Here is a 27,380-nt window from a genome sequence, read left to right as displayed (position 1 = left end):
CTTTTCCAGGAAGTAATGCTGCTTGTTGGCTCAGCTCGCCACAGTTACTTTGCAGTCTTGCCGTCAGGACGTGAGGTTGCTTGGCAACCAGCCACATGATTCCCATCATCAAGAATATATATCCTTGCCAAGAAACACATTTATGACCATATCAACCTTTTCCCACGTGTGGACACATTTGATTATTGGACGCAGTTCATCAAACTAAGCAAAGGTTTTTTTTTTTTTTTGGAAGGCTTATTGTTGGCTCTCACAGTAAAAATCCTGGAAATTGCGGCTGGTTATGTATTATTATACAGCATGAGAGGGTCCAAAAAGTGCTTTATTGTGTCAATAACAGAGCTTTCGTCCATGTTAGCGAGAGTCGCTTTGCCGGTGTGAGCTCCATAAACAAGCTCCAACATCTGTGCGAAAGTGCACAGCAAAAATGCGGTAGTAATACAAAAATGTAATGCAGGCGGACATGTAGTGCTAAAATGCCGTCCACACAGCATTTGCCACCATTCCAGAGGGTTTTGGTGGCGTTATATCAATTTACGTTTAGAGCACATCAAATCTGAGCCACGCTGACCCGCCAAAAAATTAAACAAAACATTTGCTGTTTTGCTCTTTTTGGGTTAGACAGAAAAAAAAAGTATTTTTTTCTTCTCGTTTCAGTTCAACTTTTGAACTGAAGTGTAATCAGATTAATTGGTATGGCAGTATGCGTGAAAACGACTTTATATGACAGAAAAAGTCTACACACCCCTATTCAAATGCCAAGTTTTTGAAATATAAAAAAACATGACATTAAGATTAATCCAAATCTTTTTTATGACCTACAACCTGTACAGCTCAATAGATTAAAAGATCTTTTGACGTAAAAATAAACAACTGTGATAATGTGACTGCAGAAGTGTTCACACCCTTTTATAATTGGATCTGTAAGAATTAACCAATCACGTTCTTTCCTGTTAACTAGGAGTCAGAACTCACCTGTCATTATTTAAAGTGCCTCTGATTAATCCCATGCAAATTGCAGGTGTTTTAGTAGGCTTTTTCTGCCTTTTTTTTTTTTGCTTTCTAGCAAAGGCCTGAATTATGTTTTTTTATTTTTTTGGGGGTAACACTACTACTTGGAAAAATGTTTCCACTGTAAAGAGTCCATGAACACAAACGGTCTAGGAGCCACTGGTGTAAACCACTGACGTGCCGTTTTTTGAACCTGTTTTGGATGTTGCGGTACAATATTCCCCAGTCGATTATCAATTTAAACTATTTTAATAATCAAGTAAATGTTTGGATGCATTTTCTTATTTAAAATTGTCCAAATTCTCTGATTTCAGCATATCAACAGTAATTGTTGACGGATTTCTGTAGTCCTTCATGAAAGAAGACTGATTATCCTCTGTGTTTAATCATAAATAAGACATTTGCAAACATCTGTTTTTACTTTGGAAAACAATGACCAAACCGGTAAAATAGTACAACATCAATCCCCCCCACCCATCCTTTTTTTTTTAAATCACTATACAAATACGAAGTACGAAATAAACACCAATCACCGGTTATTAAACAAAACTATTCGATGATGACAGCACTACTCCCCAGTCTCCATTTTGCTGCCCTGCTCCATTTTCTCTTTAGCTAAACCGCTGACAAATATCTACTGTACAAGAGATGCTCGTTCTCCTTCAATGATCATTTTTTGTTTACCTCCAATGTGACAAGTAAATTTACATTTCAGTGGTCGTTTAACATCACTTGAAGTGCAGGCAGCAGGAACGCTGACAGACTTTGGAGAGGCTTTTTGCCCATTTACAATTGTTAGCTTTGATTTAGTGCAAAATCCAGGATCACACACACACTGCGTAAAATCCAAGAAACATCTGAGCCAGTCCGCCCTCTCTGTCCTTCATCTGAAAACAACACAATGCCACTGCTGCATGATGAGCGGACGGATTCGACTCATTCCTCGCCACTGGTTAGAACGCGTTGCTAAGTAGATTCACAACCGTGCGCGCCATCGTCCAAGGAAGCCTAGAAATGGTATTTGGAGCTCCAGCCGGGTTTCCTGTGGAGTTTTTAAAGTGTAACAATCGAAGAAAAGTCAGGAATTTGAGCCTCTCAAAAACCATACGTCCATTTTCTATAGCACTTGCCCTCATTAAAGTCATGTTGAGCTGGAGCCTTTCCCTGCCAAGGTTATTTTAGTTAACGAAAACTAACGAAATAACTAAAACTTCAATGCGAAAAACATTTTTGTTAACGAAATAAAAGTGAAAATGATTTTTTTTTTTTTACGAAAACTAAACAAAATTTTATGCTTACAAAACCAACTAATACTAACTATAATTATATAGAAAATGTCTTTGGTAATTAATTTAATACATGAGCCTTTGGGGTTGATCTTAAATGTGATTCAAGTCTATTTATTTTGATAATAACTGGAATAAAGGCTTTTGAAAGTGTGTCGAACACAAGTGACATCATCCACAGCAGCCAATAGAAAAGCACCTTCAGATGACGTCGCTCCCAGGCGACAATTTTGCGTGCTTGCCTCCAATGGCTCGGCTCGACTGCTTTTTCATTTAACTCAGCCAAAATACAACGCTAGGTAAGAAATGCGTTACTTTATTCATTTTACCATGGTGTTTATTAAATATGGCACACAAGTAATACAGATTTTTTAAACGAAAACTAATACTGAAACTAACTAAAACCAAGCATTTTTAAAACGAATAAAAACTAACAGAACTGCCCAGAAAACTAACTAATAGGGGTGTTCGAAAAAATCTATTCGGCAATATATCGTGATATTACAGCGCACAATTCTCGAATCGATTCGATATGCAGCCGGATCGATTTTTAATCATAAATTTTTTTATGGGAATATTCAACAAAACGTCTTACTTAGGGTTAGGATTCACACATTAAGCATGAAAGAATGTTATATCAATGGAACATTAAGCCTTAATATTGTATTTCAGTGCTGTTCAAACATGAAACAGACTGCAACCTGTTTGTTAAATGCAGTGGCTCAGTTATAAGCCTGAATTTGCAGATAAATAAATACATTTTCATACAAATCTTATAGTGTACATGTACAAGTTTACTGATTAGTATTTTCTAAATTTGAGTAAAATAAATAAATAAATCGCAATCAATTTTTTTTTGGTGCGGATTGGGATTAATCGGTATCGAATCGTGACCCATGAATCGTGATACGAATCGAATCGCCTGGCACTAGGCAATTCACACCCCTACTAACTAAAATGAAAATTCCAAAATTGTAATAATTTTGATTCCTGCTAACTTTGGGATACACCCTGGATTGGTCGCGGGCACCTCTGAAAGACATCAGTATTCAGAGTGAACCCTTTTTACGTATGCGACAGAACATCTCCCAGCTGTACTAATCAGAACAATAGAGCACCACTGAACCAGCAATTCTACTACTTTTTAATCTGTGCCGCTAGCAAATTTGATTTCCGCACTCTCCTTGTTTTCTGCCACGGTGTGCTCATTCCCCAGATTCTCTATGGAGATTAATACCCCCTCCCCAACCCAGTGGATTAAATTGCAGCACTGTATTGTATGCAGGCTCTATTAAAAGGGCTTCAAATCATGGCGCCGCAGTGCACGGGCCACACGTCTTCCTTATGAAAGTCAATATGCGTGATTAAACCCGGCTAATACTTCGGGGTGGGGTTGATGTCATGACTCATTCCTTGCATCAGTCGAATTACTGTTGTAATCTCTGCGCTGAGTTATTGGACTATCAGATTCTATACATCCAGCAGCTGGCCTCGCAGTGTTTGACAACAAGCGCACAATCACCAGGAATAGTCAACAAATGAGTTGGGTATCAGCAACGATGACGCGTTGCTTATGGACACCGGCCGAGCAATTGGGCCATACTTTTAATGGCGAATCGCAGAATTACTCGTAATAAAGGAACAGGACTGTGGTTGGCAGGCTCCTGACTCAACTGCCCATCCATTTTCTGTAGGGCTTGTCGCGAACGTGGTCGGAAACACCACAGATCAAGCGAAGGCAAATTAAATATGTATGAATGTAATAAAAATGAAAGTGCTTTGAAAAAAAAAACGGAACCCTATCTGAAACTACATCTTACATTTATAAAACTGGCCAAAATTATTATTTCAGTATTATTGTACTTGTCTAGAAGTAGAAAGGTCATAAAATTGTTTGAGAATTCTAGTTTACTTTTACTATTGTTACACAATACTTAGTGCTTTTTTTTTTATCTTGCACTTGACACAATTCCAAAATTATATTTGTAAAAACTAATACTAAAACTCATAAAAACTCAAATGAAGCATTTCCCCCCCCAAAAAAAAAGTGCTCTAAAAAGAATTATAGTTTTTAATTATAATTGTTCAGCCCTCTCAAAAAGCTCCATACCAAGCGTATCAAATAGCCTCCAGCATTTTTTTTAACCTTCTGAACTAAAACTAATAAAAACTAAAATGAAGCATTTTCAATAAAAAAAAAAAACCCTGCTCTAAAAAAAATTATAACTAAAAACTGAAAAACTATCCCTAATGAAAAATGCAAAAATGATAACCCAGCACTCGAATCACAGGGTAATTTGTCATATTTTTTCAATGGTTTTTTTTCTTCTTATTTGGGGGGGTCATTGAAAATGTATAATGGAGGTTTATCAGTGTTTTTTTAAGAATTTAGTTTGGATTTTTTAAAAAATGCTTTTTTTTTTCAAAATACTTTTCAATGGGCATTAATTAGACGCAGATATTCCCAATTATGGCCCGGACCCGATCACCCGCTAATACTGGGGTTCCGCTGTAAATTGAAATCATTTATCACGTCTTGAGAAAACAGAAAATACACTTCAAAATGTAATTGCAATATTGAATAGCAAAAAATAAAAACACAAATAGGTTACTATTTTTTTCCCCCCTAATTGTTCAGCCCCCTCAAAAAGCTCCATACCAAGCGCATCAAATAGCCTCCAGCATTTCTTTTTTTTACCTTCTGAACAGCAATCAGTGCCCCGCGGCCTATTTTGATTCCAGTTCCCAAGTTTGGACAACCGTGCCTGAACACATCCGTTTCATTATCGTCGTTGCGAAGGAGATCAACTTAACGCATTTGTCAGAAACACTGCACGCAAACGTCACACGCGGCGATCGTTAACAATTCAAATTAATAACAGAGCACACGCTCGGGTGCTACTCTTTACGCATGCCGATGCGCCTCTTTAGCACCGGTGGCAGTAATTGACAATAAGCGCGGGATGATGCTAAGCTACCGGCTGCAGGAGTCGGCGGCGCATTCCAAGCGATTGGACATCTGCTTGTGTGTGAAAAAGAGCCCAAAGGGAGTGCTGATGGCTCCAAATTGACCGCGGGAGAAATATTACAGCTGGGGAAGAGAGACATTGAAAGCAGCCCCTCCGGTACCTATTGACATTGCGCATTCGCATGATGTACGAGCGTTTTTATCTCCCTCAATTGCTTTGGCCAATTAACAGATTGCAAAGTCAGCCGAAAACAATGTCGCGATATTGATGGGCCGCGTTTCGCACGAGGCCGCCGAGCAAAGAGGATTAAGTTGACGGCAGTTCATTTCATGGCTCAGTGTTTATGTGCCGGATTAGCGGGCCCATTCGCAAATTTAATCCCAGACGAAACAGCACGGAGCCCGAGTTGTGTTCCTTCTCGTCTTGTCAGGGGGTCCGACCGCGCTGTGTATTTTCCAGCGAGGCCACCTGCGCCGTGGCAGGTCATTGGTTCACATCCCAGCTGGTGGCTGACTGGACCGAATGCGCTTTGTGTACTCGGCCCAGACACAGCGGTCAGACTTACTTAGATTTACTCATACACTGAAGGTCATCAGTTATTTTCTTCATCTTTTAGCCAAAGCTTAGTTTAGTAGTTAATCCAGCAAAGGTGGAGGCTTGGTTGTGCACTCGCTTTGATTGATATGAAAGCAGGCTGCCCGGAGGTGTGTATGCTGTCGTGCTCCGTTTGTGTGTCCTTGTTTAATCCCGAGATAACCGCACATGCTTTCCTGAGGCGCAGCATCTGACAGACTGACGGCCGGGTGACTGCAGGAAGGATGTTCGAATGCGGCGGGGCTTCACAAACTGCCGTGCTGCAATTATTATTGTATAGAACTACACGTCCGCGCAACAAGTGTGCGGCACAGCTTCATTTGCATATGACGCTGATAAAAGTCGCTGGCCTCAGCGGCTTGGCTGGCGGTAAAATGTTGGGAGTCGGGACAATATTTGCTTCCATGAGCACCGCAGCGTGACGTCGTGGTTATGGGGGTACGTCACTCTTTGCGCTTGCGAGTTCACATTGGATGTCGCATTTGTTTTTGTAATGTGAACGGTACATCAAAAAATAAATCATCCGAATTGGGCAATTGGGCCCTGCTGTGTGAACGTAGCCTTTTGGTCCAGTTTGCATTGGATAGAATTGTCCCAATCGAATCCCATCATGTTATTTTCTAATGATCGTCTCAGGTAAAGATGATATTTTTTTGTCATGTTCCTTAATTCAAAGGTTATTAAAAGGCGACCAAAAAAATATCAGAACTACAAAATGTGTTTCCAAATGGAACATCGTGAGAAGGCAGTGAGTAGGTGGGTCCTTTGGGAAAATTTGGGACTTGAGGGTTGTAACAGGGGCTGCAAACAAGCAAAGATCCTTAATACAATTGATTGATGATTTGATATCATTAAAACAATTTTTTTTAAACCCAGCCCTAGTCTAAACAACGTGAACATTTTTCGTTTCTTATTAAGCCCCCTTTATAATACCCACCCAGGATTTGGGATATTTTTTTATTAAAATTATTATTATTATTTTTTTTTACGTGTTCTTCCCATACTTGCGTGGGTTTTTTCCGGGTACTCCGGTTTCCTCCCACATTCCATAGACATGCATGGCAGGTCAATTGAACGCTCCAAATTGTCCATAAGTGTGAATGTGAGTGTGGATGGTTGTTCGTCTCTATGTGCTCTGCGATTGGCTGGCACCCAGTTCAGGGTGTACCCCGCCTGCTGCCCGAAGCCAGCTGGGATAAGATCCAGCGCCCTCCACGACCTCTGTGAGGAATATGCGGTTAAGAAAATGGATGGATGGATTATTTACGTGATTTTACAGCAATATTTGTGTTATAGGAAATCAAATAAATCGGTTATTGGCATTTAATCAGAATCGGGCACTTGTACCTGCGCTGTAAATACCGAGTACATGTCAGTAGATCGCAGTACTTCCAAAAGACTTCCGTCACGCCAGTTCAAGATGACAACGGAGTGTTTGCACTGGGGCGGCCCAAGGTTGCTGTTTTGTCAGCGGATGGAGCGAGTCAAGCAGGAGCAGGCGCATCCCCGCTGACTGACGGTACATAATTGATTATTTGTCTGTCTACGCCTTGAGCAGCAGGAGCAGTAGCCAGGGAGCAATTACCTCTCGGCTCACCTACAGTGCTCCCAGCGCAGACATGTAATATCCCCAAATACCTAAATAATCTAAAAACAATCAATTCAAGGGAGAAGTAACATTTGGCATGCACCTGCTGCAGTCGGTTCAAACCGAGGGAGGGCGGATGCGACCTTGGGGGAGGTAAAGCGCTCCTCTCCCCTGTGCTCTTCAATTTGCACTTAAAGAAGTTGACTGTTCGCTCTTATGGCCAATCGGGGGACAGATTGAAAATGGATTCAAGGCAAGAAGTGAATATTGCAAGACCGAAAATGATATGAAGACAAATGCAATTTCACGGAGGACAAATTCATTGCAATTAAGCCGTAAATACGAGAGGAAAGTTTGGATATTGGAAGAATAAGTTTTTTGTTTTTTTTGTCATGATTATGAGAAAAGAAGGGTTATATTAAGATGTAGTTTTATGCAACCATAAAGTCGTTATGACAGTTCAACCTTGAAGAAGAGAAAAAGCTTGTGCTATTATACGGACAATGTCATTTTACTTGGGGCGGGAATATATATATAAAGTATATTACAAGAATAGTGATGAAGCTTCACCACAATAAAACCATAATGATATACTGGGAAAACTAGATAATTTTCCAAAGAGTTTGTATTTTTTTCGACAACAGCGACACGGTGGTGTGTGGTTTGCATATGTCAGCAATGTGAAGCTTGTTTTTAGGGGCGGAGCTATTTGCTGCTCTCAAAAATCAACATGTCAACGTTCACGCCTTTGAACAGAATCAACATGGTCAACAAGTTAGTTTATCTTGCCATCCATAGTCAGGGTTTTATGAAATTAAATGCACAGATACCGATTGATCAATAGGCGTGGAGCTAGGTAGCTAACTAGCATTCATTGAGCTGTGGGAGGCAAGCAGATGAATCGTCCCACAAACACAATGTGTCTAATTCTCATAGGCTGCTGATTACATCAGTTAGTTGCCACACAAAGCACACAATCTGAGAGCACAAACATGACAAGCAGGAATTGGGCTATCGATCTGCAGTATACAAAATTCTCCAGTTGTACGTAGTCCTTCCACCTTAGATTTTTTGGTCCGTAATTCCAAAAGGTATGTTTGGCGCGGTGGGTGGTGGGTGGTGTCTGGTCGGTGCTGGATTTCACTTTCCTTTCTTTTCTTTGATCCTTCGTCTGGTCTCCTGACGGCGGTGTTCGGTTTAGGTGAACGGTATGGGATTTTTTAATAGGTTTTTGGTGAACTAATGAATACGCACGCACGCACACACGCACGCACACATGCACGCACACACGCACATACACTTACTCACCCACATACAAAATAATTTAAAAAAATTAAATAATTTTGAACAGTTCAAAACAGCTCTCAGGCTTCTGCTTAAGCCTTGCAGAATATCTCAAATTTATTTGGGGTTAATCAAAGACACTTTAAATGGTGGCATCCCTGTGCTAATTTAATCCCACATTTTTCCTAGATCCGTCACAATTGTGACCGGCGGTTAATTAACCTGAGTTTGAGCAATTAGGTTGATCCTGAGGGTGTGTACACTTGTGCAACCATATTATTTTTGTGTTTATTTTAAATGATTTTAATTTTTTGTGTTTATTTAATTTTAGAAAAAACTGGTCCCCCCGGTTGATTTGTACATGCTATTATAATCGCCATAAAAGGACTGTAGTGCTTAACGGGAGTCAAATATTTCAGTGCAGGTGCACCTTTGATGAGTTTGTCTTCATGAAGGTCAAAGCAAGTCCACGACGTTGAATTCCAGCTCGCTAAGCATGCTCTTATCTCCCAAAGCAATATTTGCTCAAATCTCCGGGGCAAGCCGACTTCTGCTTTTGTGTCTCTCCAAGGTACGATGAGGTCCGTTCAGGGGCACATGAAGGAATATACATTAAAGGGCTTCTTTATCACTCAAGGAGAGGCTTGAAATGCTTTTACTTTTCTTTAACGCTTTTTTTTTTGGGGGGTCCAAAGATTAGGTTTTCAGATTACGGCGCTGCAGAAGGGATTAGAGAGACAAGAGAAACATTTCTCCTTGTAAGCAAACACGGCCTCGGAGGATGCCGGTTCATTAAGTGGGCGCAGATTGTTTCGCTCTCGTGTAAAGAGCTGCAGTATTCTTCCAGCTGCCACAAACAGACGGAAAATTTAGTTGTTTTTTTTTTATTCCAATTTTATTGCCGTGTCAGCGCAATAGAACGTAAAAATGACGCAAATCTTTGCCTTTATGGCCAAACATCGTTATTTCGCATACCCGCAGACATTTAAATCAATGTCATCTATCTGAGCAACTTCAACTGCATGTTCTCAATGTTTCATTTTCAGCCCACTGGAGGCCACCTTTTAAGTGATGTTCCATTTATGTAGAGAAATCAAGTGCGGGACTCCTTAATCGTTAAAATATTTATAAGAAGTTGCTGCGGGCGATGACTAAACAAGATTACTTTGCATGAGGCCATCTGTACCCTTTAAATTTAAATGCTACGCTGAGTTTCACTAAGACTATTTTAGTACTTCATTTTAAAGTCCTGTACCTGTAAGATTATTAAATATCTGTAATAGACACTGCACCCTAATTTATCTTATTTATTTTTTTCATCATAAGAAAACGACAAATAAATCATGGCTGGTTCCAGGTTTGTTCTGCCTCCCTAATTTTGGGTGGAATGAAAGAATGAAAACCGGAAGTATTTCAACCGATTCTAGTTTTTGCTGAAGATTAGTGAATATCAAATTTTTGGGCATGATTATTATTGTAGTTGTGAGATGATAAATTTCTTAGCTATAAAAATGAATGTATTACTGTAGATTTGACCGATTACTGCGGTGTTCTGGAACGTAACCCGCACAACTGGAATATTTATTTTGTTTTGAAACAGCACCCTGAAAGCCAAATTGTGTCAATCTGAAATTATTAGATCGTCACCAAGATTCTTGATATATACAGTGCGAGCATCAGGTAACTTCCTGCTTGGCTATCCTTCCATTTCACGTCACAATCACAAAGTATGTCGCTCGCTCAAGAGCAGTATTGGCCGTACACCGGAAGGATTTATGAACAGGTTTAACACTTACGATTATCAATCTCAGTAGTTTCCTGAGCAAATCAGTAACAATAAATCAGTCATAACATCGCCCGCACCGCGGGGTAATTGCTCAGGATAAACTTGTTGTGAGATCCAGTAGTTAGACTTCGATCTTGAGCGAGGAATCGGGATCGAATTTGTCCCGATTATCGATGTGTGTACACGGTAGGGATAGCCGATTATCGGCGTCGGTATTGGGCATTTTGACGAAAATCGGCGTCGGCCTTTTTAAAAATCTGACGTCCGATAAAAGGTCAATCTAAAACCATTTTAAACTCAGGGAACTATTTATCAAAAATTTCAGTTGACTTTATAAGAGATGCTGCTGATCCTGGGAACCTTGTGTTTATTTTTAGGTACAGTATTTTTAATTTTTGGTATTGACTAAGATAAAAAAGAAAAAAAAACTTCTACATTTTGAAAAGTCAGAAAAATTGTTCAATAAACATGACTTAAGACATTACAACAAAGTAAAGATTGGCATTTGGACGCCATTATTCAGAATAACGGCTTCAAATATCGGTTATCGTCCTCCTTAACTACATCTACCGTGTACTATCGTCTATATCTAGTACACGGCTTTAAACACGCAGCCACTTTCTGAAAAGCTTGTCTACGTACTGAAGAGGAACTGAACTACTTGTAAATAAATGTGTATGTAGTATATGCACGCGTCCCCACAATGTGTTGGATCTATTCTAATTAGGATGTACGGTAAAAAAAAATAATAATGCAGAAAACAGTCATCTTGACAGCTACATGTGCAAATGTACTCTATAAACACATCCACACTTCGAAGCCATTGACTTACTGAGGAAACGACAAAGCCGAACAGATGTCTTCATTGATGCATTAGCGTACATTAAGAAGTCCATTTATGCCTGATTTATCATTCCGTCAGCTCGCAAGCAATAACAACAAATTAAAGCGCAACAGCTCAAATGGATCATGATGGAAGAGATGCAAATGACTCATCCGCCAGTCTTACTAATGTCTATTTACTTAGTCAAGAGTCATTTAATCCATCGCGACACGTGTGCGGACGCGTACATATCTTTTTCCCATTTCCAATTTCCAAAGTGTCTTTTGTGTCCTTCCCAGAGCACGACGAGTGCCTGAGCGGCCTCCACGACTGCGACGAGAACGCCTTGTGCTTCAACATGGTCGGAGGACACAGCTGCTCGTGCAAGCCGGGCTACGCCGGCAACGGAACCGTCTGCAAAGGTACGCCACGTTGTGACTTCCCACTGTCTCGTAATGAAATGCGTGCTCACTCTTGGGGGAAAAAAATGATTTGATTGGAAATGTGTTTATAGAGGAGCTGCTCCAGACTTCTGAAGGGGAGAGAAAAAAAAAACGCAGCACTTTGATGCTCGCCCCAAATGAAGTTTTGATATTTGTTCATGTGAGCTAGCGGCACGTGACGTTAGCGTTATTCGCTTTATATATGGCCACTGCTTGTGGACGCACATTAGCAAACAGCCTAAGCGTGGATAATGAACATTTTTGCGTTAACCTTGGCGAGATGCATTCATCACGGGAAATTATATCATGAATCACGCCGGTGAATTAGTTCCTACTCCGTATGCAAATACATTTGCTGTTGCTGCTCTAATTGCATAGTTAATGGTCATTCATCTGGGTGAGTAATGGCTTCTTCTTCTTTTTTTCCCCCCACCCGTTCTCTTGCTCTTGCTTCAGCTATGTGTGACGGCTTGTGCCAGAATGGGGGGACCTGCCTCTCACCCAACAATTGCGCCTGCCCGCAAGGATTCACTGGCAAGAGATGCGAGACAGGTGAGAGGCGTTAAAATGGCCGTCTGCGCTGACATTTACTAAACCGGAGGTGTGGACGATACGACCCGAGGGGGAATCCTCCAAATGATCGGCAAATTTTGACGCAATGCTCGGCCGGCGTTTTTACAGCTCAAGCAGAAAAGTGGCGCAACACTGCGGGTTTCTCCAACCTTTCTTGAGCCAAGTCACGTACTGTATTTTACATTCACAAAATCTTGTTTCTTGGTTGGGAATCATTGCTCTACAATACCTTTTCTCTCCTTTTATATTATTTATTTATTTTTGTTAAGATGTTTCATGCCATGTTTTGACCCTGCAAAGCACTTTGTGACCTGCGTCTGTGAAAAGTGCTTTACAAATAAACAGTTCTTACTTACTTCCAATTGGGGCCTTCGAACCTGTTCTGGGTGTCGAGACTCGCGTCCTGTCATGATAGAAAATCCCACCAATTTTCACTTGTGGCTGTCACCAGTAATGAACAATTTTCTATTTTGATAAGATTTCTAGGCAGGGCACAATAGGATTAGCTGCTAGCACAGTGGAGTAAACGAGCTGCCTCTCTGAGGTTAACTCCAGTTAACTTTTTTTCCCTCCTCTGCAAGCAGAGAGGGGGGGGGGGGGGCAGTTACACACAGAAGAGGAAGAGGGAGGCCGCAAGATAAAAGAGACACCTTGCACACACAGATGCCTTTTTTGCTATGATTTTATGCATTATCAAAAAAAAAGAAGAAGGGGTCAGCAGGTACTAATTAGCCACCAGGACAACATGAGTAGGATTACTAAGAAGACTGCAGACAGAAGAAGAATGTTACTATTTATTTATTTATGTAAACTTAACATGGTACACATTTCTTCTGTACCAAATATTCTGCTTTTTTAAAAATAAAAAAGCAAAAAAGCTTGTGTTCAATGGGGATTTTTTTTAAAAATATTTTTATTATTTACCCCAGTATTAAAAAAAAAATAAGTTATTTAACAGCTGTAATTTTAATACCGTGATACCACAATATTTTTGCTCAGAGTTATCATCAAATGTAATAATAATAATAATAATAATAATAATAATAATAATAATAATAATAATAATAATAATAATAATAATAATAATAATAATGATGATGATGATAATACTGCGATTGGCTGGCAACCAGTTCAGGGTGTACCCCGCCTACTGCCCGAAGGCAGCTGGGATGGGCTCCAGCACCCCCGCGACCCTTGTGAGGAATAAGCGGTCACGAAAATGGATAAAAGCAATTTGGTAATCAGAGATGAAGGTGATTTCCTTGCTGTTCAGCCTCTTTTAAGACCTTACTTACGGCTTAAAAAAAAATACTGTACATGTAAAAATTAAAAAAAATACAACGTTCAGAACTATAGACATGATTGTGTATTATTCTATACATTTTTGAGCATTTTTATGAGGCATGAAAGCATACAATGCAATGATTGAACAAATGTTGTTCAATCATTCCATCCTGTTTTCATGCATTTAGTGCAGACTTGAAATGTCCCCTGATAGGTTAAAGTTCCCACCCCTGCACTAAACGCTTGATGAATAAATGCACACACTGCTGTGCTTATGGGCCATTCATCTGTATATACGCGTGTGCGTGCGTGTGCGGCTACACTCCTGAGTGAGTAATGGCCTTGTAGCTCTTTTATTGCCACGATGGAGGATTTGCAGTGCACATGCAGCAGTATGGGAATTACTCTATATCAGGCATTAATCAGCGTGGACTCCATCCTCATCGGCTTTGCGCTAAGGCCCGATCACAGCGCCAGCCACGGCTCTGATGCAACATATTTATACACATCGATCCTGGAGTTTAGTAGGAAATTGCACCCAAAAAAAATGACATGCAGCATTAGCGCAGCACAGCAGAAACTCGAATTGCACTCAGTAAAGTGCAAAATTGGAACTGTTGGTGTAACGATTTGATCAAATCTGGGATGGAAGGCATTCATTTCCCAAACTGCACTATTGTGACTATTACGGCTTCGACTAATAGCGAAATACCGTGAATATGCTATCAAACGAACTTTGAAAAGAAAAACAAAAAGATCAATATTTTCTGACTATTGTACAGTGATTTATTTGAAGCCATCTGGTACACAGTGCAAATTGGTTTGTTTTCATTTTGTTTGTTGTTTTGTTTTCCTCAAATCGGGGACATGTGACTTCATTTACTTCATTTACTCAAATACCAGGGCGTTTATTTGAAGTAAGGCTTTTGATTTTTAAACATAAGAAAATTGCTGTTTGGGGGAAACTTACAGCATGAGAAGGCACACTCAGCTACTAGCATACTTTTTTGATTGTTAATTATTATATATAGGACACTCCCGGCACAATTGAGAGGTTTTCACCTAGGGGTGTACTCACTTTTGTTGCCAATGGTTTAGACATTAATTAATGGTTGTATGTTGCGTTATTTTGATGGGACAAAATTGTTTTTTATACAAATTTTGATTGTACTAACAAATGATGATTGGTTATTGACAGTAGTGCTGTCACTATCGAATATTTTTAGAATCGAATAATCTATTGATTATTCAATCGATTAATCGGATTTATTTGAAAAAGCATTTTTCCTCCTGATTACTGTTTATTTACCAGTATAGTTTAGTGATTAAAAAAAAAAGAAAAGGGGATTGATGCCTTACTATGTTACCGGTTTGGTCATTGTTTTCCAAAGTAAAGACAGATGTTTGCAAATGTCTTAATTTGATTAAACACAGAGGATAATCAGTCTTCTTTCATGAAGGACTACAGAAATCAGTGAGCACTTGCTGTTGATATGCTGAAATCTGAGGATTTGGACAATTGTAAATTAACTCATTCAAACCCAAAAACATAAATAACATAAATATGTTTTTTAATACTTTTTCCTGCACTCCCCAAAACGTATTTACACGTTTTCTTTGTATTTATTTATTTATGTTTTTTATGCTACATACAGCTTCAGGATACAGCTTCTGACATGAAGCGGTCACTTAAAGCAATGGTAGTTATGACAAAAAACGTCCAGCAGGTGACAGCAGAGTATAAGAGATCAGCCAGGTCCATGTTGCATCAAGCTCTTGTTTTCAACAGGTTTGTGAATAATGATTAAACTTAGCTATATTGTAATGCTAATTGCTGCAAAACGGAAACCTGGTGGTAGGTTCCATGTTTTTTATAGCAACATTCTGTGGGCCTTGCAAAATCACTCAAAATCCAGTAAAAAAGCCGAGAGCAAAGGGGGTTGCTTCTGTGAAAATGGCTGGGAGTAAATGAGTTAAAATGGCTTCAAATGATTACTCGATTGTTAAAATAGTTTTTGATTACTTTGATAATATATTTGGAAATGTGAGACGGGAGTTCTCAGTCCTGTTACCTGCGTCCCCTCTAACCTCATGATCGACGAGTGACGGCAAACTAATGTTACATGTCTGGTCGCGACACGATTTAGTTGTTTTTTTTGTGATATATTTTTATTAAATTTTCTTGAAAACTTCTTGGGTGGTGGCCCACCCAAGTATCAACATGGTGTGGGAAACACTGAGCGGTTAAGTGGCAGGTCGGTATTGGAGGAAAATGAGCAAGCATTATGTTAGCGGAGTACAACAAAAACAGAAAACACCCACCTGTCACAATGTAATCAACACAGTAAGGCGGCTCCTCTGTGAAGAAGCACGTGGTTAATTTGCTGAGGGGATGCGTCTTCACCCGCGTGCAAGCGACAATCTCATCTTGGCGGCTGTGTCTAATCAGTTGCTTTCCCCATATCCCATTTCAACCGCTGGCCGAATGTCCTTCAAGAGACAAACGGCGGCGTTAATAGAAAGTCAAGTCATGACGGTTCCCTCCGCACTTGAGTGAAGGGAAGCCAGCTTCTCGGCCCTACTCTTTGGTCGGGGTATTGATTGCACATAAAGGCCCTTTTTTTATGAGGCGTTTCTTTTTCTTTTTTTTACTGCCCGTCTTAAAGTAAATGAATTTTCTCTCTCTGCTGCTCGGAGGAAGTCCGACAAGGCTGTCTTTGTCCTTTCTTTTAGCTCTGTTTACATTTGATGTGCTGTCCTTCAAATGGGCACTTCTATTCTTTGTAGGGCAGTTTTGTTGACGATAATTCTGTTCACGCGATGGCTAATTAGTTTTTACATCACTCAGTCAGAGCTGAACAGTTTTAAGCTACCCCTCACACTCAGGGAAAAACAAAGCTTTATAAGGGTGTAATTTTCAGTGGCTTTCCAGCAGCCGCTCGACACTTACGCACTCTCAGGGGGAAATATTAGGCTCTCGATTTGACAGCTTTATTAACGTCTTCGCGCGAGTTACTCAGTGGCGCTTTTAGCAACACGTCACGCAATTGGCAATTTGGACGTCATGTAAAACAATGTCGACAGTTGGACAGGCGATAGAGTTGTTTTTGTATGGATTTTGACTTGAAAAATCAACACCATTTAATGGAAAGAAAACAACTCAAAATGTGGTTAATGTGTGGACTTGCAAATTTCATTCAAGAGGTTTCTCAAAAATATGGCAGTTACCAGTTAGGACTAAAGCCATTTATTACCAACTCAAAAGTATCGGAACGATAGATAGATACGGTGGAAAGTCGACACAACCATATGCCAGCTTTTTGTGATATGTAAATAAGACCAAGACAAATTGGTTCAAACTTGTATAGCTCAATCGAGGGGGGAAAAAAAGAGTGAAATTGTTAACATTCGTCAACCCAGTGTTCGCACAAAACCTTCTGTTGGAAAGCCCAAAAATATCAGTAGAGGCCTCCTAGACCTTCCGAACTTCATTTGAGGTCAATAAGAAGAACTATAATTGGGGACAAATATATGCTAACTCCCATTTTGCATGAGTTTGGATCCCAGTTATGAGGTCTTGTGAGATTAAGTGGGTGTGCACACTTGTGTATTTTTTGAAAACATTTGAGTATAAGTCACGTTAATGGTAAAAAATGTTTTGAAATAATTATCTTTTTTTTTTCACACAAAAATCTGCCATTTGAACAGGGGTGTGTAGACTTTTGATATCGACTATAGGTGAGAGTTGATAGGTAATGAGTAGCTCCTGGCAACTTACCAATGTGAAGACTCAAGAGATCTTAATGCTCATGAGGGAGTTTATTGTTTGGCTGAAAAACATGCAACAGCATTAAAATGGGACATTTTCAAGCAACTTGGGTTTTAGTATCTTGCTCAAGGGCACCTGGACAGTGTCGCAGGGGCATCGGATCAAACCTGCAACCTTTGAGTCGGGAGACAATGACCTGAGCGATGCCGCCGGCTGAAGGTGAAAGTAGTGGAGCGGTCAAGAAAGAAACACAATTTGTTGATTTGTTTTCACGGGTCTCGAGCAAGTATCACGCGCAAAGGTTTTCTGTCTGAGTAGGAAAAGGTTAGGACCAAATTTGCATTCATGCCAGTTTGCCCAAATATGTTTGAGCCCCTGAAAATACTAGTACTCCAAATAAATGGATGAAATTAAATGACATATTTGAAATCACTTAAAGCGAAAGTCTGCACTTTAATCCCATCTTGCTTGTTTTTTTGTTTTGTTTTTAAATGTGCTTTTTACATTCAGGTGAAAGTATTTGATGACTTTATTGATCATGCAATAATAAAATTAAACCATCTTTTTGGCATGTTCGGTTATGAATAATACAATGTCTATAGCAACAAACTTCCAAATTTTGTCCATAAATACTGAAAAAATACATATTTTAAAAAAATTAATAAAATCTAAAAACAAAAGCAACAATTCTGCATTTGAACAGGCTGAAGCTTCTCGTGCCCGAGGCGACAACATGTCTGCCTGCGCAACACGCTGCTTGTACGTCTTATTTGTCCTCGCGTTCATCCTGGTCAGCTGCATGACAGCTAGCATCCCCATGTGCGCTATTATTTTGCTGCTTTTTAATGTCCTGGACCACCACCAGTAGAACCACCGGGGACAACATGAGCCTCTGGCACAATTTAGTTCGATTGAGGGGTCAAGGGTCTTTTTTTTTCTTCTTCTTCTTTTTTTTTTTTTTTTTAACTGTCTCTGCTTGACAGCAGCTCCCAGTGATGGAGGAGAGATGCATCATCCTGCACTGTATTTATTGCGATCTGGACTATATTCAATGCGGCCTCGGCTCAAACTGCACACTGGACCCATTAGTCCTGCAATTTCTTCGTAAGAGGCGAGTCCTTCTGTTGGCCTTTTAAGACATTCTGTATTATTATTATTATTTGAAGTGCTTTCGTAGTGTAGTCAACTATGATGTAAGTGCTGAGGTTTTTCCTCATTTTTCTTATAAATAATCCAAAAAATAGACATGGTGCCCCTAGGGGCACTTAGGGTTACTCGAGGTATTAGTCCCGAGTCGCTATGAATGAATTCCCCTTTTTAAAGCAACCCAATATCTTCTGCTACTACGACGGCGTTTTAGGGTCACTCATAAATAAATATATTTTTTAGAAGGGGGTATCATTCCAAGAAAAAAAAAAAAGCAAATTTACCACTTTATAAAAGTGGTAAGTTTGCAACATTGTAAAGTGGCAAATTTGCAAGAAAAACATTCTTGCGAGAAATACACACAACGTAGCTATAGTCTGGATGAGGTGCTGGCTTTTGTCCACCAGGAGCTAACATGAGGATTCGTTGGTGGTGAATGGAATACTCGTTATAAAACAAAAAAGCAGGATGGAGACGGATTTCTTCTTGATCTAAACTTTACTTGTCAAACGCAACAGCTAAAACGAAACACTTTCATCTGACTAACACTAACCAATCAGAAGCTAGCATGCTTTAGGTAAATGCAAGTGAATGACGGAGAGCAGCAGATTTGTCACATCAATTTAGCTACTTGTACAGAAAAATACCAAAATGTATGAATGTCAGGTTCAGTCAACCTAGAACATTTAATAAACAATGGACAAGGAAGGAAGACAAGAGATTTAGATTATTTTTGCTCGCGAGGAGAGCGGACAGAGATGTGCACAGATTACAATCTCCTACCCGTTCTGTGCACACTCCGCCGAGTCCTCTCTTTTTATTAGGATTTTCACTCGTTTAAACAGATGTTGCTGCTCTAAAGGGGAGGGGAATACACAGCAGCAACCTTCAAGGATATGAGTCCTTATGCAGATGATAATGCAGATTTGTCTTCGGCACTGAGGGTTTCAACAGTCAAAGTTCAACAGTTTATCCGCAAAGTGTTTCACCCGCTATCTTGCGATAAGGCACAGTTCATGCCCTGCAGCTGCTAGAGAATACGTCATGTTTTGCAATACTATAAGAGTAAATATGGGATAACCTATATTCATTTATTCTAACAACGAATGTATGAATAATAATTCTGGAAACGTAAATATACCTTTTAGCAGGTAGAGATGTTTCTTTCTGCTTTATTCCCTAAACAGTAAACACAGACGGACAAAGTGAAAATTTTGAAACAAGCCGACTTGACTGCATCACGGAGGTTAATGGTAGTTGATGTGCTTTTTTAGACTGGCGATGTACGCTAAGAGTAAGGAGCCGAAATGGAACGGAGCTGACAGAGATGTTCCGCATGTGACAGAATGAGAATTCCGCAGAGTGACGGGTCGGGGGTTATGCCGGTTTCCTCCCACGTCCGGGTGCCGCTTGCAGGAAGGGCAGCGCCGGGTGGATGAACATGGAAATGCTTTCACTGCGAGTCGAAAGCGCAGCCATTCCATCGTTCTTCTTCTCAGAAGCCTGATGCTTTTAGAAACCTCCCCCGAGACTCGTCCCGCTGCAGAGTGACGGCCCGTCATAAAACGCGGACCATCTTAACGGCTGAAAAAAAGAAAAAAAAATGACGACACTCAGCTTGTAGCGGTTGCCATTTCGGATTGTTCTACTGTGTGTTTTGTTTGTGTAATCACGCGCAAGGGTGCTCATGTGTTTGAATTGTGGTGGTTGTGTGACTTGTCATTACCATTTTGCATGTGTGCGTGCGTGTGCGTGTGTGTGTTGCTGACAGACAAGACGCCAGCGAGTGGAGAAGTGTGACGCCTCATGAATTATGTATGGCGCAGCAGAGGCAGGGCACACACGCACACACACTTGAGTTATGGATATAAATGTACGCAGGGAGCCGCCATGTACCGCGTGCCCCCGAACACGGCGCCCGGTCGGTATTGCAACGCGGTGCCGTGTCCTATATGTTCATGTACAGCGCTGGAAGGAATGAAGAGACCACTGCAAAATGGACACTTTTGCTTTTTATCACTATATTTTTTGAGTGAAATATTCGAATTGGAGGGCTGTCACGACACGTCGACATAGTCGACGTCGCCAATAACGTAAAAACATCGGTACGCACAACATACCGTCGAGTGTCCATGATGTAAATCCGTAGACACGTGCATACTGTCAGTTGTTAACAGTGTTCATAGAATTTCAAGTTTTGTTTCCCTTAATGGACAGATCATTTAAATAAGTGTTCAGAAGTGTTTAATAATCATTAGTTGAAAGATTAATCGTTAGACGAATCAACTCATCGTAAAGATAGTCGATAGATTAATTGGGAGAAAAATAATAGTTTGGGACAACCCTAATTGACCATTTTTTTTCATATATAAATTATGGGAATTTTACGTCTCCAACCACAATTTTTCGTCTGCTTTGAGCGTATATTTCTTGATTTCATTGATATGTGACCCCAAAACGTTTTATTACTGTTTTTATTAAATGAGTGGTTTTGAACATGAATTGCCAATGGATGTGAATGGGAGTGTAAATTAGTGCTGAACAATTAATCAAATTAAAATTGACATCACAATGTATGAGAATGCAATTTTCAAATCGCTAAGGCTGCAATTTGGAGGGGGAAAAAAAAGCGTAATTTCTGTCAGCAGGCTTTATTTATATATTTATTTATATATTAAATATTTATACACTGGTTTGGTCGAATGTTTTGACGTTGTCGTAGTCAACGCTTGAAAGACTGCAAGTCAAAGTGTTTCGTAAGTTACCAACTTTAATTGAAGTAGATCAATAAGTTGTTTCATATTTATTTATGGTTCATTTGTGTTTGTATTAGTGCTGTCAAAGTTAAAGCGTTAACTGATTATTTAATCACAAAACATGATCGCATTAATCATGAATTAACGCAGATTTATCGCACTATTATTTTTTTACCATAGATTATCCTTTAGCGTGACAGCGGATGATAATTACATGCATTAAAGTAAAGCATTTAATAAATGTTTGCGTCACGCACATTTAGAATATTTGTTCATCTCAAAATATTGGGGTCATTTTTTTTCCATTTTAAATTATGCAAGTAATTAACACGCCCTTATAACATTAAATGTCAAAATAATTAACACCTAACCGGTGCTCTTCAAATTTGGCAGGGAAAAAATGTTGATAAAAAGCTTTTTTTATTAAGCGATTAATCGTGATTAATCAAAATTCTAAAATGTGATTAATCTGATTAAAAAATGTCATCGAGTAAGCTTGACCTATAGACACCAAAATATTTAAATACATTTGCTTTTCTTTATTGTACTAATATAGATTGCTTGTGTTAATAATAATAATAATAATTAATAATACATGGGAAGAGGATAAAAAAAAATTGCAATTATTATTCAAAATCGTATTCAAATTCTAGTGTTTGAAACTCACCATGTTGTGCTGTATTTGTGTCTGTAGCATATTCCAGTTTTGAATGTAATCATGATTTCATATTTCAGTTTTGTGTGCAAAAATTTTGAAATGTACTGATTTCATTTTGACCATCATGTCCCCAAAATGACATACTTGGGGATTTATCACACACACACAAACGACACAATGAGAGCCTACATCCAAACTCAGCACTTTTCTTCAACATGAGCATTTTTTTTTTGCGCCAGTGGGCCGGTCTGCAATTGCAGCATTTTGGTGGGCCTCATTAAGATAAGTGGGCTGGAGGAGCTCGTAAAAACTTGAAGTGTTCTCCGCGTTTTATGAGCGATGTGCGTTCAAGGTGCTTTCTCGATGATCAAGTGTCGCACTTGGAACAAATAACAAGTGGTGTCCCGAACGGGCCTCTCTCTCTCGAGCCTTGCAGGAGGTCGCAACCATAGCGTTAGATCACAGGCAGCGGCCGAGCGTCTTTCACTTTTGACCAGCAGCTCCGAGCGGGTTTGAGTTTGTTTGGATTTGAAAAGGGAGGCAGACAAGTACGCGCCGTGATTTGGCGCAGACGTGCGTCTCCTACTCACTCTTGGAGGTTTGTCAGGCTTGAGCAGCACTCGTCGTCAGCTGTAACCGTTGATTTGGCAAAAGATGCGAACGACGCAGATGACCACTGTGAACACCTCACGTCAGTTGCATGGAGCATTTGTCATCATTAGGATCGTGGATTTGACAAGGTGGCGGATAAGCACTATTTTTGTCTAAATGTTTTTGTGACCACCGGGGGGATTGTTATACATAAAGACATGTTACGTGGACTTTTGATAATTAAACACAGAAGAAGACCATCACTAAGCTGCAATGATATTTGTTGTGTTTTCGCAGAGGATAAAGAATATATGACTTGAGTGTTGTATTCTATGCTATATTTGCATCCCGATTATAATATCCATCCATTTTCCAATCCTAGTTGTGTTGGATTTGGATTCCTCATTATACAGTAGTTAGTGTTACTTTGTTTTGGTTGTGTTTTATTCACTTATTTTTAATTAGTTTTAAGAGCAAGTTTCGTAGATGTATATTTTTTTAGTTTTTTTCCGAAAATGCTTTGTTTTAGTTTACTTTTATTAGTTTTAGTATTAGTTTTAATTTTTCGATATACAGTGTGTTTGTCAAGACTGACATTTTTTTATATTGCTTTTATAAACGTAACATGTAGTTTCCCTTAGTTTTCATGTTTGTTAAAAAGCTTTTTTTTTTTTTTACTATTTTGGTTGTGTTGCTACTCCTTGTGTTCAAGTATAAGTTGTTTAAAGGTTGATAACCACCGCAACATTGCTAGTTTCGATAGCATAATGTTTTGTTTTTTTTTGGCATTAAGCTAATAGAATTTCATAAGACGTTTGACATTGGTTTTATGGTAACGAGTACTTCCGTTATTTTGCGCTTTTCCACCTTACAAGGCCCTCATTCTGACTACTCATTTACCTGACGCAGCATCAGGATCAGCTGTTAAGTTCAGCATCTTGCGCAAGGATACTTGGACATGGTCACACTGACTCGGGATCGAACCCACAACCTCAGATTTGTGAGACGACCACTCTACCAGTTGACAGAATACTTGGACCGGGAATGGCAATAAACAATATTTTTTTCAAGATTTCTTCGCTGCTGCTCGTTGTAAAATCCGCTGCCACGGTTGCCACCATAGCTCGTAATTCTATTACTCGCAACACAGTGTTGGTCTCAAAATTAATTAAAGTCAATGTACCTTTGGATATTTGATCACGTTTTGGTTCTGGGTGGTGAAGTTGCACTCAAGTTTTTTGGGGGTCCAAAATGTCCGCCAGTATTGGGGGATGTCTAATAAACGGGTAATATGAGGTCGAGATGAAAGGCGAGAGGAAGGGCACAGAAGGTGATAAGATATAAAAAGTAAGCAAAAGAAGGCGGGCAGCGTGTTAATGAGTCTTTGAGGGCAGCGTGTGCTGACGAACGTTGCGTTGAACGCCATTTGCATTCCATTCACGAGCCCCAGAGCGATAGAGAGATCACAAGTGTGTGTTTGTCAAAAGGGAACGCGGCGCATCTCCTTTCCACATCACGTGTGGCACCAGATGAAAACATCCCAGCTGCCGCCTCCCACCTGACGCCCAGCGCGTGAATATTTCAACGCCGCAGCCCTCTGCCTCCCCTCCAAGGCCTTGCGGGGACTGTTTAAAGCTCAAGTGGCTTATTGAAGCGCAATAATTATGTATTCATTATTTATTTAGTAACGGCCTTACAAAAGGATCCATCTATCACTCTTAATGAGTGCGCCTTAATTAGATGTCGCTGATGGCGGGAGCCGTCGTTTAGCCCACAGCAACCTGCTGCTCTAGCTCCGTGACACGTTCGCTCTCTGCGCTGTGCACCAGCATGGCTCCAAGCTTCAACTCGTTGCTGCTTAACACATACTTTTCATTTTCCATGCGCACATTGTATGTTCCGGGCCCAAAGAATAGCCACATAATAATTGGCTCTATCAAATTATGAACGGACAAATATGTACGATAAGAATTCGTTTGGTGTTCCACAGGGTTCAATTCTGGAGCCTCTCTAGTTTTCTTTGTATTTGTTGCCCCTGTGTTCCATCTTAAGAAAACAGTGGCGATTTGTTTTGAAGTGCTCTATAAATATAGAAAACAACAGTAAACCCTATACCTATGAGCTTCAATTTTGAAAATCAATAAAGAAGGGTTCGGCGAATGCGCATAGGAATCTGTTGGGGTTCAATACCGCCAACGTGGTTAATAACCGCTGCCTTAAACAGTGTTTCAGAGGAAAGGAAAATTGTAGGTACTCATTTTAGCAGGTACTTATCTTATTGTTTTCCTACAAGTCAGATACTGAAAGAGCACAAAAATCCACAAATAAGTGAAAATTAGTTTGGATAGCCCAACCCCCCCCCCCCCCCCCTCCCCCAAATACTGTATGAGCATTTTTCTTCACTTTCCATCAAAATCAGCAAAGGCCCAAATATCAGATTTTTATTTTTTAATTTTTTAAGGATTATCCTGAGTGATTATCATGTGGTGTATAAAGACTTTTGCACCCGCCCCACGCAATCTGCTGTTGACCTTTCCAGTATTTACAATGGAAGAGGCACACAAATAAAGCAGCAACTGGTTGTGCTGTCTTCTTCTTCTTCATCAGTCCAGTGGCACAATGCTGCCTCTCACAGGTCAGTCGTGGAACTACACTAGGTTTTGACCAGAGACTCGCAATTGACAGTGAGAGATATGGTTTGTGCTGTGCTGTGTTGGTAATCTTGAGTGCACCACACAGATAAGAGCAGCAAAAACACACGTGGCCATCTTTTCCTCCTCATGGGGTCTTCTACAATTTAAAACTTCAAGATAAAAATAAAAAAACAAATCAGTAAGTGCACACATGTAGCCACTTGAGACACATGAAGTCTCTTGAGACACATGAAGTCTTTGCATTTGAGCCAGTGTCGGTGGTCTTCGCTCTCCATGAAGAAACGCCTCAAATATTTAATCAGTCGCAGAACAAATTGAGTTACGCACGTCTTTCCTGAAGAGAAAACGGAGCCTGAAAGGGAATCCTTAACTCGTGGACTCCATTATCAGTACCACACTGCACGACATGTTAAATCCAACGGAATCACAGCTAAAGAGTACGCACGCATTCAATAAGTACTGAATACTACAGTACTGACAGATCAACATTGTAGTACAGTTACACTCAGGAAGCAACATTTAAGACTTTAAGACCTTTTCCAAGATGGAGGAGTGTGTGCTAAATCGAAAAATAAGACAGAAGAAAAAAAGAAACCTTGAAACTGGGAAACAGTAAAAGCCATAAATGTGTTTATTTTTTAGGTGACTGTTCAAGAGGGAGCTTAAAGTCCTCGTAGGGGGGAAATAAATGCCTTCTGAATTTGACACACCACAAAGAAGAGTGTTGTTGCTGAATACCTTGCTTCTCCGTCATGTGCGCACACTCAAGGCTGGCAACGAGGCACTCTGAAGCAGCCATGACTATCCAAAAGCATAGCTCATTAGCGAACTGCATTTCACAATTACATTGACGTCGACAAGGGTCTGTTTTTTTGAGGCGATAGTTTTGAAGAAAAAAAAATCTTAAAGGGGAAGTCAACCCCCCACATTTTTAGGGGGCAATAATATGTTCTATGCAGCCCCACTGGTCTAAATATGGCATTCTGGTTAATATTGCATTAGTTGATTATGAGTTAAAGCAGCAAAATCCAGCCCTTTTTATCCATCTCAGGGGGCGGCCATTTTGCCACTTGCTGTCAACTGAAGATGACGTCAGTGTTGCTCAGGGCTCAGGTAACAACCAATCACAGCGCAGCTGCAGAAAACAGCTGAGCTGTGATTGGTCGTTGCCTGAGCCCTGAGCAACTGTGATGTCATCTTCAGTGGACAGCATGTGGCAAAATGGCCGCCTCGAGATGGATAAAAAGGGCTGGATTTTGCTGCAATAACAGAATGTCATGTTTAGATTAGTGAGGTCATATATAACATATTATTGTCAAGAAATGTTTAAGGTGACCCGATTGTTGGTTTCTGCCATTTACATTAAATCCCAATTGGAGTTTTGCCATTCACAAATTATGCTATTTACTTTTTGTTGTTTTTCCCCCTCCAAGACATTTATTTGTAAAGGTAAAACTGTTCAAATTGGCAATCATACAAAAAAAAATTTTTTTTATCCACCAATCATGTTTTTTTGGCAAGGAAATGTGCGTGCCCATTATCACTGACGTTCCTCAGCCATCAGTTGAAACGAGGTCATAGTCAAACCCGAGTCGACGCCGCAGGAAAGCCTTCCAATGCAATCCACAATTCTTGTCATTCCTGCTGGAGTCTTATCAGGATTATCAGGTGTTCCACTGTGGTAATGAAAATCAGGCGAGTGACCGGGAGGCGGGTGGTTTGGCGTGTGGCAGCCGTAATGAATGTTGCCGCGCAGCCGCGTGTTGACCTGCGACGTGATCTGCCAGTCAAAGCACAGAAAGCAAGACTGGAAATCTTCACCGGGAAAGGAAAAGGACGTCAAAGAGAAGCGGGTTGGCCAGAACCATGAAAGGGCGAGATAAAACTCCGAGCGGCCTTTTCTTTCTTTTCTTTTTTAACCTCGAGGCAAACTGCAGGGTTCAGCAAAGGTGATGGCTGTTTTTGCCGTCGGGGTGACAATAACAGACAGCTGAGGTAAAAGGGAAGCACGCGGGAAAGTGGAAGCAAAGACAAACGAGCGTCCGCTCGGTGCTTTGGCTTTATCCTGGGAGAAGATGTCGTAATGGAGCGGCCATTTGCGCGCTGACATTGGCCATAAGAGCAAGACGGACGACTTTGGCAAGACGTCATCCATCTCGCTCGCT

At 40.2% G+C, this 27,380-nt stretch overlaps 1 protein-coding gene across 1 annotated transcript in view; it reads left to right on the top strand.

The window, feature by feature from the left end:
* Window positions 1-27,380, top strand: part of nell2a (neural EGFL like 2a) — a 104,181-nt gene that overhangs the window by 61,353 nt on the left and 15,448 nt on the right. Inside the window, exons 14-15 of the mRNA XM_086073729.1 lie at window positions 11,641-11,763; window positions 12,241-12,336. Coding sequence (XP_085929855.1) covers window positions 11,641-11,763; window positions 12,241-12,336 — 219 coding nt within the window. The remainder of the gene's footprint in view (window positions 1-11,640; window positions 11,764-12,240; window positions 12,337-27,380) is intronic.

The sequence above is a fragment of the Leptonotus elevatus genome, chromosome 4 (assembly GCF_054856555.1).
Source record: "Leptonotus elevatus isolate MCC_2025b chromosome 4, RoL_Lele_1.0, whole genome shotgun sequence".
Classification (NCBI taxonomy): Eukaryota; Metazoa; Chordata; class Actinopteri; order Syngnathiformes; family Syngnathidae; genus Leptonotus; species Leptonotus elevatus.
Note: the sequence above shows the minus strand (reverse complement) of the source record. Positions and strands in the feature narration are given on the sequence as shown.